Source organism: Myxine glutinosa, chromosome 1, assembly GCF_964187855.1.
Source record: "Myxine glutinosa chromosome 1, kmMyxGlut1.1, whole genome shotgun sequence".
Taxonomy (NCBI): Eukaryota; Metazoa; Chordata; class Myxini; order Myxiniformes; family Myxinidae; genus Myxine; species Myxine glutinosa.
Window position 1 is genome coordinate 175,983,500 of NC_136261.1, and position 17,500 is coordinate 176,000,999.

At 44.2% G+C, this 17,500-nt stretch overlaps 2 protein-coding genes across 7 annotated transcripts in view; one reads left to right on the plus strand and one right to left on the minus strand.

Annotated features, from left to right (window-relative positions):
* Positions 1-17,500, plus strand: part of LOC144889833 (uncharacterized) — a 191,209-nt gene that overhangs the window by 109,622 nt on the left and 64,087 nt on the right. The window lies entirely within an intron of this gene.
* The window catches only part of COPA (coat protein complex I subunit alpha), a 123,734-nt gene that overhangs the window by 58,943 nt on the left and 47,291 nt on the right, over positions 1-17,500 (minus strand). For 5 of the 6 annotated variants that reach the window (XM_078780412.1, XM_078780411.1, XM_068123006.2 and 2 more), the window contains one exon: positions 14,564-14,644. In XM_078780412.1, coding sequence (XP_078636538.1) covers positions 14,564-14,644 — 81 coding nt within the window. Of the gene's footprint in view, positions 1-13,860; positions 13,951-14,563; positions 14,645-17,500 lie in introns of those variants that run through there. The other variant, XM_068123013.2, reaches the window with a different exon arrangement.

A 17,500-nucleotide genomic window follows, 5' to 3' on the forward strand; every position in this document is an offset into this window, starting at 1 on the left:
TTTTAATTCCTTTTCCTCTTGCATTGCGTCGTTTTTGTCTTTTCCCTCATTGAGCAGCTACGGTGCGATACGGCCAAAGTTCTGGATGAATCGGGTGAGTTTTGTTAGGTCGCGGTCTTACACCACCGCTCGGTCTATAACATCTGTCCGCGACCTGTAACAATATATATATATATATATATATATATATATATATATATATACATATATATATATATATATACAGTGGTACCTCGGCTTACGAGTTTAATCCGTTCCGTGACGGAGCTCGTAAGCCAAATCGCTCGTAAGTCAAAGCAAATTTTCCCATTCAAATGCATTGAAATGCTATTAATCCGTTCCAGCCTAAAAAAAAAAACACCAATTTTTTTTGTTAGGTGCTTTTAAATAACAAAAATGTACTTTATAAATAACAAATAATGTATAAACAAGCACGACCTCGTATATACTGTACATAATACAAGAGAATGTAAAGAAATAAACTGGTTTTATTAAGCAGAGGAGAAGAGCATGCCAGGTGAGGTGTGCGTGTTGTCGACTTGGCGAGGCAGTACGATCGTACTCCTTCTACGATATGTACGATTTTGAAGCAGAAGGAGTCCATAAAGGCTATAACGCCAGCCAAGGGCGTTACGATTATTTCAAAGCTCCGGACCTCTATCCATGAAGATATGGAGAAGTTGTTGTTTGTGTGGTTGAAGGAGAAGCAGCTCGCAGGAGATACCGTGACCGAGAGCATCATGTGTTTGAAAAGATTGAAACTCGGATATCGAGCACGGACCACGAGGTGTTTTTTCTTTTTTCTTAATCTCGGTTTCAGTGAACTTTTGCTCTGTGCTCACGTGTACTGTACCTGTACCTGTAATGGTACGTCAGAGGATGGCACCTGTTGTCATCATATTAAGTGCAAGATGTTCTGCATCGTAAGTTGGTACACCGTGGTCTTTCGGCGGTGTTTAAGCCGGCCGTCTTGGCTTCTGTCACCATTGGCATTGAGTCTTTCGATGTAGGTAGGTCGTTGTGTGCCGGTGCCTTGGCCGAATTCCTTCATTGCTGCATTGTTAGCTCACCTGGTTTTTTATACCACATCTTTGGTTATCGGACCAGCGAATGACGTCATCTCCAAAGTATGGCTTATTCTCACTTGTCTTGGACGATCTTCTACTTCTAGCCTTCCACCGTGCATTTGGTGTCCACTGTACTTACTGTACAGTGCCTGGTAAAATTGATGTAATGGGTTTTTGACCGTCAACGCCATGAACCGTCATGAACCGTCATGAACCGTCATGAACCGTCAACGCCATGAACCGCTAACACTCAAAAGCCCATTTATCGCGCCTTATAAAGCAAAACGCAAACCGAAAGCTATGCCTCTCAAGCGAGGCGTGCTTCCGTGGTCACGTGATCCACAGGTGTAGCTCATTATACCCGCACGCGCGACACGCTTTGGCGGTCACGTGACCAGCCACTCTGGAGGCGGGGATCCCCGCCGATGACGTCACCGGCTGGAGCAAGGAGATTCCTCGCTCATGTATTTCGACGATTGCGTGTTTTATATCCAAGCAGAGATGCTTTCACGGCAAGATAACCACGTGACCGGAATCGGAAGCCACAACCGGAAAATTCAAAAAAATAAATTTTTTGAGCTCGTACATCGGATCTCGGCTCGTATCCCAAAGCAACAAACCGCCCGAGCGACGGCTCGTATCCCGAAAAACTCGTACGTTGGGGCACTCGTAAGCCGAGGTACCACTGTATATATATATATACATGTACATATATATATATATATATATATACATATACATATACATATATATATATATACATATACATATATATATATATACATATACATATACATATATATATATATACATATACATATACATATATATTGTTACGGTCCGCGGATTAGGATGTTATTTTTTACCGAGCGGAAGTATAACCGCGGCCGAACTGTTCTTCCCCGATTCACCCAAACGTTGGCCGTATCGCGCCACAGCTACTCAATCTGGAAAACTCTAAAGCGACCGAATGCAAAGAGGAAGAAGACGTACAGAAGAGTAACGGGATTTATTACTATTTACACACATAAGCAAAAAGAGCAGTCACGATTATGTACAGGGACATGAGACGCAGGTGACACAGTGAATTCCTTATACAAGCTTAATTACCTACCCAGGACAGAACAAACAAAGACGACTCACACGGGGAATTGCAGAGTGGATTGGCTGGAAGGAGGTGTGTGGCTGGAGGGGGAGGACGGCACGGAGCTGGCTGGAGCTTGATCCCGCACGGGACGTCGGGCTGGACCTCGACGGCCGCTGATGCCACCAATCCTGTCGTGTGCGCGGGATCACGGGTCGGATCACGGGTCGGATCACGGTCGGAGCCGACGCGCTGGTGGGGGGTCTGGCGTGACGGGTTCTCTCCTCTCTCTTCCTTTTGTCCAACCACTCTTTCTCCAACGCAACCACCGACCACCCCTGACGACCAACTCAGCTCTTGTCATGGACCTCTCTTTTCAGACTCATCTCCTTGTCTCTGTAAAAGCGCATCTCTCTTGGGGGCGTCTCTCATGGGTTATATATAGCCCCACCCTTGAACCTTTGCGAACCTCCCCGATCGCTCTTCCTCCGCCCTCTCAAACCAAACCCCTCGTGCTCGGTTGGTTGTTCAGGGCTGGCTCACTCCTCCCCTCTATGACGAGGTGGAGACACGCCTTTCTTCCCCAACCCTGCCTCGTGGCCAATGGTGGTTGAAGAAAACTGCCCAAAATGCAGTTGGCCATTGAAATGAAATGAAAGGGGATCTACTCTTATTTCACTTGGTGCAATGGAGTATTTAAATTAACTAGGGCATGCCCGTACTATATCTATATCTAAAATTATATCCCCCCCCTCTATTTACATGAAATGGTTTGGTCCAAAGCGAACGGCTTGCGAGTACGGTGACAATCCCCCCCCTCTATTTACATGAAATGGTTTGGTCCATTCGCAAAGCCAAAGCGAACGGCAGTTACGAATCGCAGTTACGATGAATCGCAAAGTAGTTTTAATTAGTTTTAAAACATAGTTTAACGCCAACATAGTTTGCCAACGTGAAATAAATGAATACGCTCTCAAATGTGCCGTCCGAGGCAGAGTCTGTTCGGCACGTTCGGCACACGTGATAGCTCGCTGCTCTCTGATTGGTTGAATCGTTTTTTGGACATAGCTCGGTAACTACTTGTCCGATTAATATGAAACCTTGAAAAGGCACATCCTCGGGTCCCCAGCAATATACCTGGCAAGTTTCAAGTATATCGGACCGGTAGTTGTCGAGAAACAGCGGTCGCATACACACACACACACAGACAGAGATTAGTGGAATTATAGATAGATGGGAGACACAGCCTTACCCTAAGACACATAATAAGATATAAGCTACTGAACAAGGGTTTTATCGGGTCCTGCAATGTGGTGTTTATGGAATAACTACCGAGACGCCCTTTTTATCTTTACACTACGGAGGTATTTACAAGGAATCATTACATTTTACAGAGGGTGATATTTACAACAATTTACTATACAATACAACACAATAAAAAAAACACAATCCTCATATCCGCAACAATATATATATATATATATATATATATATATACACATACATACATATATACACTGTAACCCCGATATAACGAACTGCTCGGGAGACATAAAAAAAAGTTCGTTATTTTAAAGTGTTCATAATACTGAATAACGTACGAATCACCATACTATCACACCTATTCATATGCAAAACAACAAACTCTTTGTATTGTTCATTCATGTACATTTTATTGTTCGATTGTACGAATAAAAAACTTTAAAAAGCATTGCTGTTGTGTCATTGTTTAAAAGTTCATGTATAAATAAAATGTTCAAGTACATGTAATATTCACCGAATGTTCAATTTACTGCGTGAAGAAACTGGTAATCTTGGATTGTTTACTCTTGGAAATGGCGTTTTCTTTGCGTGCATAAGATAATAGCTGACGGAGCTGTAAAACTTTAATGCTGTCGACTGGTTGCCCTTCAAAGCAGGAAAGTGCTGTTTCAAGTCCGGAAATTACATCAGATGTTGCCTGATCGAGATCGCCGTCATTCGCCTGCCGCATTTTCTTCCGCTTCAAACCATCTTGTTTACTGCATTTGTGGACAAATTCCCGTAACTCCTTTTCCTTTCCTTTGAACGTTGATATGCTGCTCTTAGGAATGCCGTATTCTCTGGAAAGGTTTGCTGCTTTCTCACCAAGACTGAGACGATCAATGATACGGAGCTTGTCTTCAACTGACAAGATCTTGCGTTTACGGGACGGTGTAGCCATATTGATTTGCCTTACGTTAAACAATAGAATCTCATTAAATATGCGGGGGACAGGAAGTTCGTTCGTTATATCCGGAAGTTCGTCATACTGGTGTTCGTTATAGCGGGGTTCCCTGGGAATAAAGCATATGTATGTATGTATGTATGTATGTATGTATGTATGTATGTATGTATGTATGTATATATATGTATGTATATATATATACACACACACACAGTCACGTTAAAAAGTAAGTACACCCCATGTAAAGTTTTGACTTTTTCAACATATTTCAACATACAGCTATTTGATCTTCATTTCAACAATATTGATAGATAAAGGTGATATAAGATAACAAATATCATGAAACATTTACATTTTGTAGTCCATTGCATAATTTAAATAAACATAAATGCAAATTTCGCATTTGGAAAAAGTAAGTACACCCCCACATTTATCACTACTTCAAATACCTAAAATTAGAATCAGGTACACCAGCTCAGGTGCAAATGATTAGAACATCGTAAGAGAGGATCTTGGAGGAACCTGTCTTATTTAAACCTCAGACATTTAGTTTGGTTTGCTCTTTGTTGTTGAAGTGTGCGGCGTCACCATGCCTAGATCCAAAAAGCTCTCCGAGGCCTTCAGAAAGAAGGTTATAGATGCCTACGAGTCTGGGAAGGGACTTAAAAAGATCTCCAAACAATTTGAAATCGATCATTAGACTGTCCGGAAGATCATCTACAAGTGGAGAAGATTCCAAACAACTGCCAACTTGTTCAGGCCAGGCTGCCCCAGCAAGTTCAGCCTGAGAGCAGACCGTAAGATACTGAAAGCAGTCCCTAAGAACCCCAGAATGTCATCACGGGACCGACAGGTAGCTCTTGCCACTGTTGATGTCAAAGTGCATGAGTCTACCATTAGAAAGAGGCTGCACAAATTTGATCTACATGGGAGGTGTGCCAGGAGGAAACCTTTGCTGTCCAGAAAGAACATCAGGGCAAGACTAAAGTTTTCCAATGAACACCAAGGCAAAGACCAGCACTTCTGGAACAATGTGCTCTGGACAAATTTCGCATGTGGAAAAAGTAAGTACACCCTTGGCTCTAATAGGTGGTATTGCCCCCTTTGGCAGAAACAACCTCAAGTAGGCGTTTCTTAGAACTGTCTACCAGTCTCTGACATCGACTAGGAGAAATTTTTGCCCACTCCTCCATGCAGAATTCTTTCAACTGTGCGATGTTTGAGGGGTTTCTTGCATGCACAGCTTGTTTCAAATCCCCCCACAACATCTCGATGGGATTTAGATCCGGGCTTTGACTTGGCCATTCCAGAACCCTCCATTTCTTTCTTTTCGGCCATTCCTTGGTGGATTTACTGGTATGTTTAGGGTAATTGTCATGTTGCAAAGTCCACCTTCGGTTGAGCTTCAACTTTCCGACAGATGGCCTCACATTATCCTCAAGCACCCGCTGGTACAATGAAGAATTCATCGTGGATTATATGATGGTGAGCTGCCCAGGCCCTGATGCAGCAAAGCTGGCCCAAACCATAATATTTCCACCACCATGCTTTACAGTTGGTATCAGGTTCTTGTGGTCAAATGCTGTCTTTGGTTTTCGCCAAACATGTCTTCTGGTAATGTGGCCAAATAGCTTTACCTTTGACTCATCTGTCCAGAGCACATTGTTCCAGAAGTGCTGGTCTTTGCCTGGGTGTTCATTGGCAAACTTTAGTCTTGCCCTGATATTCTTTCTGGACAGCAAAGGTTTCCTCCTGGCACACCTCCCATGTAGATCAAAGTTGTGCAGCCTCTTTCTCATGGAAGACTCGTGCACTTTGACATCAACAGTGGCAAGAGCTACCTGTAGGTCCCGTGATGACATTCTGGTGTTCTTAGAGACTTCTTTCAGCATCTTGCGGTCTGCTCTCGGGCTGAACTTGCTGGGGCGACCTGGCCTGAAAAGGTTGGCAGTTGTTTGGAATCTTCTCCACTTGTAGATGATCTTCCGGACAGTCCGCATGATTGATTTCAAATTGTTGGAGATCTTTTTAAATCCCTTCCCAGACTCGTGGGCATCTATAACCTTCTTTCTGAAGGCCTCAGAGAGCTCGTTTGATCTCGGCATGGTGACGCCACACACTTCAACAACAAAGAGCAAACCAAACGAAATGTCTGAGGTTTAAATAAGACGGGTTCCTCCAAGATCCTCTCTAACGATGTTCTAATCATTTGCACCTGATTCTAATTTTAGGTAATTGAAGTAGTGATAAATGTAGGGGTGTACTTACTTTTTCCACATGCGAAATTTGCATTTATGTTTATTTAAATTATACAATGGACAACAAAATGTAAAATAATGTTTGATGATATTTGTTATATTATATCACCTTTATCAATATTGTTGAAAAGAAGATCAAATATCTGTATGTTGAAATATGTTGAAAAAGTCAAAACTTTAAATGGGATGAACTTACTTTTTCACATGACTGCATATATATATATACATATATACGCGCGCGCACGCACGCACGCACGCACGCACACACACACACACACACACGTAACCACCAAGCACTAATAACAGAGGAATGCAAAATCTATTATGGACTACAGGCAGATTTTTAAAATACATCCCCAGTAAATATATATATATATGTATATATATATATATATATATATATATATATATATATATATATATATATATATATATATATATATATATATATATATATATATATATATATACATACAGGGTATTTCAAAAAGATGGACCCGATTTGAAATCGCTATATCTCTGCAACCACGAGCCGCCCATAAATGAAACTCTTACTACTTGAAATGGCGGGGCATAGAGTTTCAAATGACCACTGCTAGATGCCTCTCCCAGCGCACCAACAGCCTCTATCCTCAGTCGTTCGCAAGATGGCGACCCCACAACACAAGGCGTTTTGCGTTCTGCATTTCAGCAAGGGACTTCCGTTTCCGGTCTTGCTGGCGAGGGTTCGTTTATTCTCAGCTCTCCATGCTATCCATCGAAATCGAAGTTAAGTAATTGTTCCCATTTGTATTTTCGTTATAACTATTTATTTTATGGTGTATATATTGTCTCCCGACGAAGATTTTCGGTGCAAATCTTTCATACCTGTATTGAAAATCGTGTTAATTCGGGTCGTGTTTTGAGGCCTTGTAGTTGTACAGTGAACACTGTACAACCTTGAGGCTTTGTTTTTCTCTCAGCGGTCCGTGTTTTTGTGATCCAATAACTTTCGTTCTCTGTTTTCCCAATCTTTTCACCCCATAGCCCTCTTCCTTGTGTAAATCACAACTCATAAAAATCCAAAAAAAAAACATTTCCTTCTCTGTTCTCATTCGTTTATTCATTCTTATTCGTTCGTTCGTTCGTTCGTTCTTCGACCACGTGTTTCTCCCCCATTTCCCCAGATAGATTGTCAAATTTCAACTCATTATTTTATCGTCCATGCGTTATTGTTTTGATTATAGTTACTTTTGGTTTGAATTTCCTGTAACTTGTAATTATTTAATCGTGTTCTGCTCCTCGTGTGCGGCCTTGTAGTTGTACCCCCGTCGGTGTTTGTTATCTTAATCGTGTTTTGCTTGGCTCTTAGTTTTTTTCCCTTCTACCCCGAACATAATACTCTGTCTAACGTTCTAAATCCCCACCTCCCCCCCCCACCCCCAAAAACCAAACAAACAAAAAAAACAAAAAAAACATTTATTTTCCTTTCTCCACGTGTACTGTTGACTCATCCTGTATTTTCTGTCCAGGTGTGCTGTTCGCCCCGCCCCCATTAACTCCTTGCCATCCACCGTTTGCCCTTCACGTGACTCGTGGTGGTCCCTCTCGGCTCTCCCCCCGTTGGTATTTTTGTGCACATAAGATTGTTCACGGTTCTGTTTAAATATTATTTAAATATGTATAACCTTTCCACTTCAGTGTTTTACTCAGTGGTATTTTACAACACGCTGTTTTTCTTCCTATTTAAAAGGCTTTTCTCAATTTCCTCTCCAACTCATTCCACCTCAAAAAAAGAAATTCAATATCTTATACGTCTCCCTCACTACATGGTCTAAATTCACATTCATTCCATCCCTCCTCCATCATTCTGAACCGTATTGCTAACTTGAAAATCACAACAAACCCAATTTGTTTTCAATGTTCGTCTTTCATTAATCATCCACTTTCTAAACTCCCCTCTTGCCCCTCCCATCCAAATCCCTCCCCTTGCACCTACACTCCTAAACTCCCCCCTTGCCCCACCACTCTTAAACTCCCCCCCTACCCCTCCACTCCTGAACTCCCCCCTTGCCCTTCCACTCCTGAACTACCCCCTTGCCCTTCCCCTCCTAAACTCCCCCCTCACTCCTCCCCTTCAAAACTCCCCCCCAACCCCTCCCATTCAAATCTCCCCCCCATACCATTCCTCTCCAATTCTCCCTCCTCCCCCCTCCTCCTCAAAGCTGCCTCCTCCCCACTTCGTCTCCCTTCTATCTCATACCTCCACCCACCCCAACCTTCTTCTTTCCTCTGCCCCCCCTCAAACAACCCCTCTCTGTGCCTCATCCCTTCACCTTCAAACCTTTCATCCTCCTCATCCTTCCCTTTCTTGGAACTCTTCTGCAATCGCTGACACACTAACAACTGCTCTCCCTACCTCCCCCTCTCATCCTTCATCTTACCCTACTCCTCCCCTCCCCTGTCCTGTACCCGATGCTCCCCCTCTCTCTTCATTAACGGTATGGACCTCAAACATCCGGGGCCTTCGCTCAAACCTGACTGATCTCTCCATACAGGTTGCTTCTGACAATCCAGACTTGATCTGCTTAACAGAGACTTTCCTCCTTCAAGATGTCTCTGATTCCTTAATATCTCTTCCTGGTTACTCCCTCCTCCGGTATGATAGACCTGAGCCTCGGCCTGGTGGTGGGGTGGCTATCTTTATCAAAAACTCTCTTCCTCACTCTCCTTGCACTGCCCTCTCTCCTCCTCACCCCCAGGAGTACCTCTGGCTACGGCTTCCTCTCCGCTCCCACCTTTTGTTAATATGTGTTCTGTACCGTCCCCCAAACAGTGATGACTCCATCTACATTTCACTGCCTGACAACATGGACCAACTTCTATCCACTCATCCCAACTCTCTCTTCCTCATATGTGGTGACTTCAATTGTCATCATGCCACCTGGTTGGGTGTGGGTTCCTCTCTCACCAGTCATGGCACCTCAGCAAAGGACTTCTGTGACTCACTGGGATTGACACAATCTGTCAATTTCCCGACCCGGATCTCAGCCAATGGAGTATCTTCTCTTCTAGACTTGTTTATGACTAACTTCCCTGCTAATGTCTGCTGCTCTTCTTCTGCTCCAATCGGTTCTTCTGATCATGTGCTTGTCAAAGTGGACATCTCTCTGGCCATTCTCAGAGAGCCTCCTCAGCGTCGACGAGTCTGGCATTTCACTCAGGCCGACTGGGACGGTCTTCAAGCAGCCATCAATCATCTGGATTGGTCTCCCATCTCCACTGCCTCTGACATCAATTCTTCCTGGGAATTCTTCCAAAGCAAACTGATCTCTCTCATGCACAGATTTATCCCATCTCGCCTTCAGTTGTCTTACCCTTCCTCCCGTCCATGGTACACTGAATCATGTGGTGAGGCAGTTGCCCTGAAACAACTTGCCTTTGCCTCTTGGAAGGCTAATCCAACTGAAGGAAATCTCAGTTCCTTCCACCAAGCTCGGAACAAGTGTGTGTCTACCCTCAGGAGTGCCAGGAAGCACTATCTCTCCTCACTCAAGAATGAACTCTCAAACCTGTCTCCTTCCTCCAAATCCTGGTGGCATCTGGTCAAATCCGTTTCTGGTGTTTGTTCCCCCTCCATCCCCTCCCTTACCTCAAATGGCCACACAGTTGACATCGCACGTGACAAAGCCGAATGCCTCAACTCTGTGTTTGCCTCAAAATCCTTAGTCCCAAACCCATCTCTCTCTGTTCCCACCTTTCCCAGTCGAACCAAACTGCTCCTGGACTCTGTGACCTTCTCTCCTGACAAGGTGGAGGAGTTTTTGTCAAACCTCGACTCTGATTCTGCAACTGGACCAGATGGCATCAGCCCACGGGTCCTAAAATCCTGCTCTGCCGCTCTATCTCACCCTCTCTCTGTTCTTTTCACCCTATCCTTTGCTCAAGGTCATCTGCCAGCATCCTGGAAATCAGCAAACATTACCGCTTTACACAAAAAAGGTGCAAAAACAGATCCTTGCAACTACAGACCAATCAGCCTGCTCCCAATTATCAGCAAAGTCATGGAATCCATCATTGCTTCGGATATTAAATCTTTCCTCTTCTCCAATGGCTTGATCTCTGATCATCAATTTGGTTTCAGACCAGGTCACTCTACTCTGGACATGCTGCTTCTGCTGTCTCAACAATGGATGGAGGTCCTCGATGCCAAACAGGAAATCAGAGCTGTCTCCCTTGACATATCACGTGCCTTCGATACGGTCTGGCACCCAGCTCTGCTCACCAAACTCTCCTCCTATGGTATCCATGGAAATCTCCATGCATGGCTTGCGGACTTCCTCTTTGGTCGTAGTCAACGTGTGGCCCTGAATGGATTTCTCTCATCTCCCCTTCCCGTTCAGGCTGGAGTTCCCCAAGGCAGTGTGCTGGGCCCTGTGCTTTTTCTGGTCTTTATCAATGATCTCTCCGACTCTCTGGAAAATCCTCTGTATCTCTTTGCTGATGACTCCACTCTCTGCCGCTCCATTCCTCTTCCCTCAGATCGGCAGTCTGCAGCCTCCTCACTCTCTGAAGACCTGGACAAAATCACAGACTGGTCAAACATGTGGAACATGTCTTTCAATCCTGACAAATCTCACACTCTTACTATGTCTCTCCGAAAAGATAGACTGGACAACCCTCCCATCTACTTTCTCAACAATCCTCTCCAAGAAGTTCTGTCGCTCAAGCTTTTGGGTCTCACCATCTGCCATGATCTTTCTTGGGAAAACCACATTTCCAAGCTGGCCTCCAAAGCCAGTCGCCGACTGGGCATCCTCCGTCGTGCGAAGTCCTTCCTAGGCACACCTGAGCTCCTCACCACATACAAGGCTTTCATCCGCAGCTCAATGGAATACTGTTCTCCCCTATGGGCTGGTGCTCCTGCCTCACACCTGGCTCGGCTTCACGCTGTTGAATTCAAAGCTTTCAGAATCATTGGAATCTCCCGCGATGAAGCTATCTCTGAGGGCCTTTCACTCACTCACCGCAGGCAGGTAGGTGGTCTTTCTGTCTTCTACCGACTCCTCTCCGGCCTTGCTCCCCCAGCTCTCTCTGTGCTCTGTCCCCCAAATATTCCTACAGGTCGCACAAGATCTGCCAGCCACCCTCTGATGGTTAAACTGCCGAAATCTCGGCTCTCTGCTCACCTTCACTCTTTCATTCCTCTTTTCTCCCGCCTCTGGAACAAACTCCCACACTCACTTCAATCACACTCCTCCCTCCAGGTCTTCAAAACAGCTGTTCACCACCATCTCTTATCTTCCCCCATCCAAAACCTTGATCTTTTCTACCCCCACTAATTCACCCCAGATCCACCTTGTTTGAAATTCCAACTTCTTTCCTGGAAGTCTTGGCAGTGTCCATATGTTTTATACCTCTCCCACCCCCCCCCCCCCCTTCCCATGCCTCCCCCCCAAAGCCCTCTCCCTCCCACAGTTCTCTCGATGTCTCCATGTCTCTCGGTCCCTGCTCTCAAATGTTGTGTTTGTGTCCTTCCCCCTCTCTCCCCATCTTGTCTACCGCTCCCGATGTTATTTGTTTTGTGTGTCTTTGTCTTTCTGTGTGATTAATGTTCGCTCTTTCACGAGCCTCGATGTTGTATACAAAAAAAAAAAAAAAAAAAAAAAAAGCCTGAATCCGTAATTGCAGTGCAGCGTGCGTTTCAACGGCGTTTTGGGATTGATCCGCCAATGCCAAAGAGCATTCGTCGTTGGGACCGACAATTTGAGGAAACAGGCTGTTTATGTAAGGGGAAGAGCGCAGGGCGACCACGAACTTCAGAGGAAAACGTGAGAAGAATTCAAGAGAGTTTTCTGCGTAGCCCTCGCAAGTCCACTCGTCGTGCCAGCCGAGAACTTGCGATCCCTCATACGACTGTCTGGCGTGTGTTAAGGCGACGTTTAATCATGAGGCCATACCGGTTGCAACTGGTACAGGCTCTTCGTACAGGTGACAAAGGAAAGCATGTAGAATTTAGTGATGCGATGTTCCTCAACGTTGGATAGGTCGCACGGGACCCCAAGACTTGGCGCTACACTCTTGGCCCCCAAGATCCCCAGACATTACACCCTGCGACTTTTTCTTGTGGGGATACGTCAAAGACCGTGTTTTTGTGCCACCATTAGCCACTAATCTCGATGACCTCAAAAACAGAATCACGGCAGCGGTGACTTCAGTGAAAGAAGACACTCTGAGAGACGTTTGGGACGAATTCAACTGTCGTCTCGATGTTGTCCTTGCAGCAGGTGGAGCGCACATAGAGCATTTATAAAATGGTTAGTAAAACTTGATAACTCATTAAACCGTTTGTAACTTTTTGTGTAATTGTAACATGTTGCCATCGTGAAATATACTGCTTTGAAATTGGGTCCGTCTTTTTGAAACACCCAGTATATATATATTGAAGCGATTTGCCCTCAAGGATATATATATGGATATATATATATATATATATATATATATATATATATATATATATATTCACACGCACATATACACACACAATTTTTTTATTTTTTTCAAATTTTTACAAAGCAATTAAAAATGAAATCAAGAAATATCTCATTTACATAAATATTCAACCCCCCTGAGTCAATACTTCATAGAAATGCCTTTGGCAGCGATTACAGCTTCAAGTCTTCTTGGGTACGTCTATCAGCTTTGCACATCTGTATTTGGGGAGTTTCTCCCACTCTTCTTTGCAGATATGCTCAAGCTCTGTCACCTTGGATGGGGTGTGTCGGTGATCAGCAATCTTCAAGTCTTTCTCAACGGGATTCAAGTCTGGGCTTTGGCTGGGCCACTCAAGGACTTTCACGATCTTGCTCTGAAGCCATTTTAGTATCGTTTTGGCTGTATGCTTGGGCATCATTGTCCTGGTGAAACATAAATCTTTGCTGCAATCTAAGGTCTTTTGCCCTTTGAAGCAAGTTGCCCTCAAGGATTTGCCTGTATTTGGCTTCATTCATCGCTGAAAAGCATCCCCATAGCATGAAGTTGCAGTTGGTTTGAATAGCGCCACCTTTAGCGAAGTCGAGCACCACAGGAATGATTGAATTTCCTTAGACCAATGCCCGACTGTCATCTTCTGTGATTATTCTCGCTAGTGGCTGGCTTTTCCCATCTCTGGGGATGGGTATGTTTGCTACTTATCTATATTATAAAGCAGGAGTGTACATCCGTCCCCAAACTACTCCCTCAGCTTTGAGGATAGCCCCACCATACCCTTCCAGGTTGTTGGGAGGTAGCCAAAGAGTGCAGACCAGAGAGAAGCAAAGGTAGAGATGAGAACACTGCCATCTGTACCTGTCACCAATGGCAAAATTGAGGTACAACAGGACCAAGTACATGCGTACAAGACATAGAAACAGATTCACAAGACAATTAGCAGTACAGGGAACAAGCAACAAGCGTTAGACAATAAATATCTAGTATGATATACCTCCTCTTAAGCCTGGCATTGGCTTAGCGGTTAGGGTGCCGGCTTGGGATCCGAGGATCCTGGGTTCAAATCCTGTTTGATTGCTGAATTAACGCCAGGGGGGTTGACTCAGCCTGTCATCCTTCCGAGGTCGGCAAATTGAGTACCAGTTCACTGGTAATTCCCTATGTGTCGCAAAAGGCGACTAACAGGGTTGGTGGCAGGAATGGCATCCGGCCATAAAACATTGCTTCAAAAAGGGGACCAAGGTGCCCAAAAAGGCCAACCCCTGCTCTGCGGGAAAAATGGCCTCTAAAGGTGGTCTGGTCATGGTATACCTCCTCTTCCCTTCCTTTCATACCAATCTCTCTTATCTCTCTCTAAATCGAAACCAAAAACCAGAGAATAACAATTGCGAAATGGATGAAAATAATAATCTGTTTTACCAAACAAGCAAAGTCATAAGGAAACCTGAAACATCATTTATATAAAAGAAAGGAAGCATACGTGGTGGAAGAAGGTGGTACGGATGTAGTCAAGATGACCAAGCAGGGTGAAGAGGCAGCGGCGCAACTTGTAGTTCCACACCTTTCACAGCAAAAAGGAGTGGGTGGGGGGGGGGTGGGAATGTTCATTTTCCCATGCACATTGCAAAATAAGCTCCGCTACACACAACATATCCCAAATGATGTCTGTGTTCTTCTGCGAGTACGTGCACAGTTTCTTCCCAAAATACAAAGTTGTGCATTTCCCGATTTACACGAATTAACATTCAAAAGCAGAAAGCAAACTTAAAGGGCAGGCAGCATACATTATGTGGCTTATATAGCTTTTTTTCTGTAGTGTATTTAATTTTAAGTCATTCAAGGTTTATGTGCAAGCCTTTGGACCGAATCATATTGAGGAAAAAGACAAAAGTAGCCTTCAGAATACTTTCCCATGAATTACAAGGACATTAGTAAAAACAAAGAAACTAGGGTTCAAATCCTACTTTATGGGATTTGAGCCTCCCTGCATCATGACCCAGGTGGTTCACCCACAGGTCAACCAAAAGACTTTATGAAATTGAACAAACACGAAGCCGATGGCGTGCCGTTGCAAATGCTAAAGCTTGCCACCTAAAGTTGAAAGGTTGAAAGTTGGCAAAACGTCCCACCAGCGATGACACAATATCAGATTTTGGAGTTTAAAAAGTTTTTTTCATTTTGACCATAAGTTACAATCATAAGTTGCATTTTGACAGATGCAACTTATGATTCATGGTAGCACACTGAGCAGTAAAGGAATAAATTCATTATTAAAGCCTGACTTTTGAGAACAAGTAACATCCCTACATCCCTTTACATTATCTAAAATATTTTTATGAGTTGTTTCTTTACGTTTTTAGAAATATATATGTGTGTATATACATATATTATTTTATAAACAGGATTCAAATTCCTGCGAGGGGCTAAATGTGAAAAAATTCTGACAATGCGGGGCTCGAACCACGGACCTCCGTTGATAACGCGTCAACAGCCCACTGCGCTATTGAGCCAGCCGCAATCTCCTCAGAACTTTTCCACACTTAACACTGCGAGATTATATATACTGTATATATATATATATATATAATATATAATATATATATATATATATGTATATATATATATATATATATACTACTGTGTTCAAAAAGTATCCGACCTTTATTTTTCGTGCGTAAAAAAAACCAGAAGCTAGGGAGGCGTTGATTGGTGCACGTATGTAGGCGATCCTAATGCGCAAGCGTGAATTTTTTCCCACCTGCAGAAGCTGTCATTCGACGGCAGACCGCCGATGAGTGAGGACATGTAAGTGAGCGCCGTCGGATTTTCGTTTTTGACAAAATGACGGAAAAACTTGAACAACGCTACTGCATCTAATTTTGGGGGCTCGTCCAATTGAATTCCGGGATCTAAAATTGTATAACATAATAAAATAATAATTTTTTATTAATTAAAATTTATTAATTAATTATTAATTGGTAAATTTTTGGGAAATTGTGGTAAAGTCTTGGGTGAAGGTTAACAGGTGTTACCACCAGTAGTCACCATGGCGTTTGTGGCACAGAACTTTGCGGTAACCCCTAGTGAGGCACAATTCCGAGCGTTACTTAAAAACGGACCTCTTGAAATTGGCCAAACATTTTAACTTGGAGGTCCGAACTAATGTGAGGAAGGCAGAGTTGCAGACCACGGTGATACAGTCTATGGTGGGATTAGAAACATGGGACGAGTTAGCCTGTGAATGGCTACCCGAAGAACCAGAAGACGTTGAGCTCCGGAAACTGGAGTTGCAATTACGGAGCCAGGAACGGATCAAAGAAGAGGAAAGGAAAGCAGAAGAGAGGAGAGAAGAGAAACTAGCAGAGGAAAGGAGAGTGGAACGAGAACTCCAGGAAAGGTTAAAAGAAGAAGAAAGGAAAGCAGAAAAGGAAAGAGCAGAAGAAGAAAGGAAAGCAGAAAAGGAAAGAGCAGAAGAAGAAAGGAAAGCAGAAAAGGAAAGAGCAGAAGAAGAAAGAAAAGCAGAAAAGGAAAGAGCAGAAGAAGAAAGGAAAGCAGAAGAGAGGAGAGAAGATAAACAAGCAGAGGAAAGGAGAGTGGAACGAGAACTCCAGGAAAGGTTAGAAGGGAGAAAAGCAGAGGAGAGGAGAGCTGCCAGAGAACTCGAAGCAGAGGAGAGAAAAGCCGAAAGGGAGTTGAAGGAACGTGATCTGGCGCTTCAGCAAGAGGTTAAATTCAAGGAGCTGGATTTAATGAGAGAACGGGGAGAGGTACCACCCTTGCTGACGGGGTTGACACCTAGCCAGAACACCTGGGAGGTGGGCAGACATGTGAGGCTGGGTCCACCCTTCAGTGAAAAGGAAGTCACTCAATTTTTTCCACACTTTGAGAAAGTGGCTCGACAGTTAAACTGGCCGGAGGAGGCCTGGACCATACTAGTGCAAAGTGTGCTGGTGGGTAAAGCTCAAGAGATTTATTCGGCGCTACCAATGGACCAATGTGCAGATTATGAGGTATTGAAGAAGCACATCCTCAAAGCCTATGAGTTGGTTCCGGAAGCTTACCGGCAAAAATTCAGGAATGCCAGGAAGAGGGAGAGTGAGACCCATGCGGAGTTTGCTAGAGTGAAAGAAAATATGTTTGATCGGTGGTGTGAGTCAAAAGGAGTCGGGAACGACTTCGAAGCATTGCGTGACCTGATGCTGGTGGAGGAATTTCAACAGTGTGTCCACGAGGACATCAAAGTGTACCTGCAGGAAAAGAAAGTACCGAAGTTGTGGGACGCAGCCACCATGGCAGATGATTATGCCTTAACACACCGGATAGGGGTCCACGAACCTAACTCCTCGCCTAGATCTCCGCAGGGGAGGTGTGGAACAGCAGGTGCGGAGAACGACAATACATGGCGGCGGCCTCGAGA